The sequence below is a fragment of the Cyprinodon variegatus genome, unplaced genomic scaffold (genome assembly GCF_000732505.1).
Source record: "Cyprinodon variegatus isolate N-32 unplaced genomic scaffold, C_variegatus-1.0 Scaffold57, whole genome shotgun sequence".
In the NCBI taxonomy this organism is placed as follows: Eukaryota; Metazoa; Chordata; class Actinopteri; order Cyprinodontiformes; family Cyprinodontidae; genus Cyprinodon; species Cyprinodon variegatus.
The window spans coordinates 1,351,131-1,353,015 of NW_015150510.1; the positions used below are offsets into that span (position 1 = coordinate 1,351,131).

The 1,885-nt window shown below is 42.4% G+C and overlaps 1 protein-coding gene across 1 annotated transcript in view; it reads left to right on the plus strand.

Moving 5' to 3' along the window:
- The window catches only part of LOC107082593 (BMP/retinoic acid-inducible neural-specific protein 3-like), a 76,446-nt gene that overhangs the window by 66,351 nt on the left and 8,210 nt on the right, over positions 1-1,885 (plus strand). The window contains exon 6 of the mRNA XM_015371362.1: positions 409-631. Coding sequence (XP_015226848.1) covers positions 409-631 — 223 coding nt within the window. The remainder of the gene's footprint in view (positions 1-408; positions 632-1,885) is intronic.

The following is a 1,885-nucleotide window of genomic DNA, read 5'->3' on the forward strand; positions in this document are numbered from 1 at the left end:
GGCCATTTTGGCACATTTATCCATAAATGTCACCAAACTGTGCTAAATATGTTTTTTACATCAATACTGGGGGTTTGGTAAAATTACGAGGTCACGTAGCAGCTGGACCCGCCGGTGGGTCCGTAGGGTTCAAGGGGTTTAAGTTGCTAATAAATCATTTCATATCTTATTTTAACATTGATAATGTTTTAAATAGACAAATAACGTTGCTTGTTTTCTGAGCTGATCAGCAAAGAAGATTTGAATATGTCAACATGTTTTCCTCCCGCTGGACTGCCATCGTTAAGGCTGCTTAGCTGGTTGATTGTCTTGAGCAAACAGTGAAGGGTAGAGCTTTCTGGGTGTTATTAATCCTTGGGCTTATAGCTACAGGCTGAGTTTGTTTAATCATTTTCTCCTTCATAACAGAGGAGTTCCTCGGCTTCGTTGGGAAACTGCCGGTCCACTACGCCGTGAACACATCTGTCGTGGAGTACCTGTGGAGGATGGATGCAGGCCTGCTGCAGCGCTACAGGCAGCTGGAGAGCAGCAGCAAGCAGCTCCTCGCCAGAGCTCGCCGCACGACTAACAAGCTCTTCAGCCTCAGCAAGAGGTGCCGAAAGCCGCCGAGGATTATCCTGCCAAGGCCGAGGTAAGACTGGGGACGAGAGTGAGGAATACGCATGTTAACCCAAGCTGCTCCGCTCAACCTATAATTATGAGAATGATTTATGCACGAGGCGGAGAGAGAAAGCAGCAGAGCAAGACGGTGCTTATTAGAAGGCACTTGAGGAAAAGTAGCCGGTGAGAGAGGTTGCGAAAGTGCTGACGGGAGCAAAGCTGCTTTCCCCAGAAGACAATGGGGCTGGAGTTTGGCAGAAAACAACAAACATTTCTAACCACCTGCAGTTCCTTTTTGCAAAGAACACCTCTAAATAAGGCAACTTGGACCTTTTGCCAAATATTTGATTTATTCTATGAAAACATGTCAGAAAAAGTCTTTGAGCTGCTGCAGAGGTAGATAAGTTGGTCTCATCTGGTTTGTCGTTTCAGCAGCACTCCCACCTGGACGCTCTCGTTCCTGGCTCTCACATCGACTTCTGAAAGACATTTCTGGCAGGGAAATTAGCTAAATAACACACGAGCCATCAGTTTTCTTCTCCTATAATCCTTCTGCTTCCTCACTCCAGGCCGACAGCACCTCTGAGACACCACTGATTGAATTCAGGTGTTTAAATTAGGGCTGAGCGACATGAATTTAAAATGTTATCATGATATTTTGTGGTATTATCATGACAATGATAAAGTTGACAATTAAAAAAGAGCCTTTTCATTTACTTATTAGTCTTTTTTAGGTAAATTTATGGCATTGTCTGCATGCCATACTAATTGTAGCCCCACAATCACAAACATTGCTCTTAAAAAAATGCATGTTAAAAATAATCTTCAGGACACCAGTTACATAAAGATGTGTGATATATATCACTAAACATACCACATTTATGATGTTTAATTACTTAATTACTTTATTATTTCTTCAAATTTTGGAAAAAAGAACATTTCTAGCAATTCATCCTTTTTTGGAGTTTTTAAACAATGTTTATTCTGATTTATCATTTAGACCAGAGGTCTTCAACAGGGGGTCCGGGACCCCTAGGGGGTCCGCGGAGGTACTGCATGGGGGTCGCGAAACTTTTGGTTGATTCATTTTTTTTTTTATATTCCCTCCTGAATTGAAATGTCTTTAAATCCACATTAACACAAATTCAACACACTGTAGTAAACAGATAAATGGAGGCAGAGGATGTCTTCCAGTCATCAATGCACACATTCAGCGACACACAGGAGCTCTTTCAAGCTGGGCACCGTTTCATTCACAACACCTGTCCCATCAGCAAGAAATCAG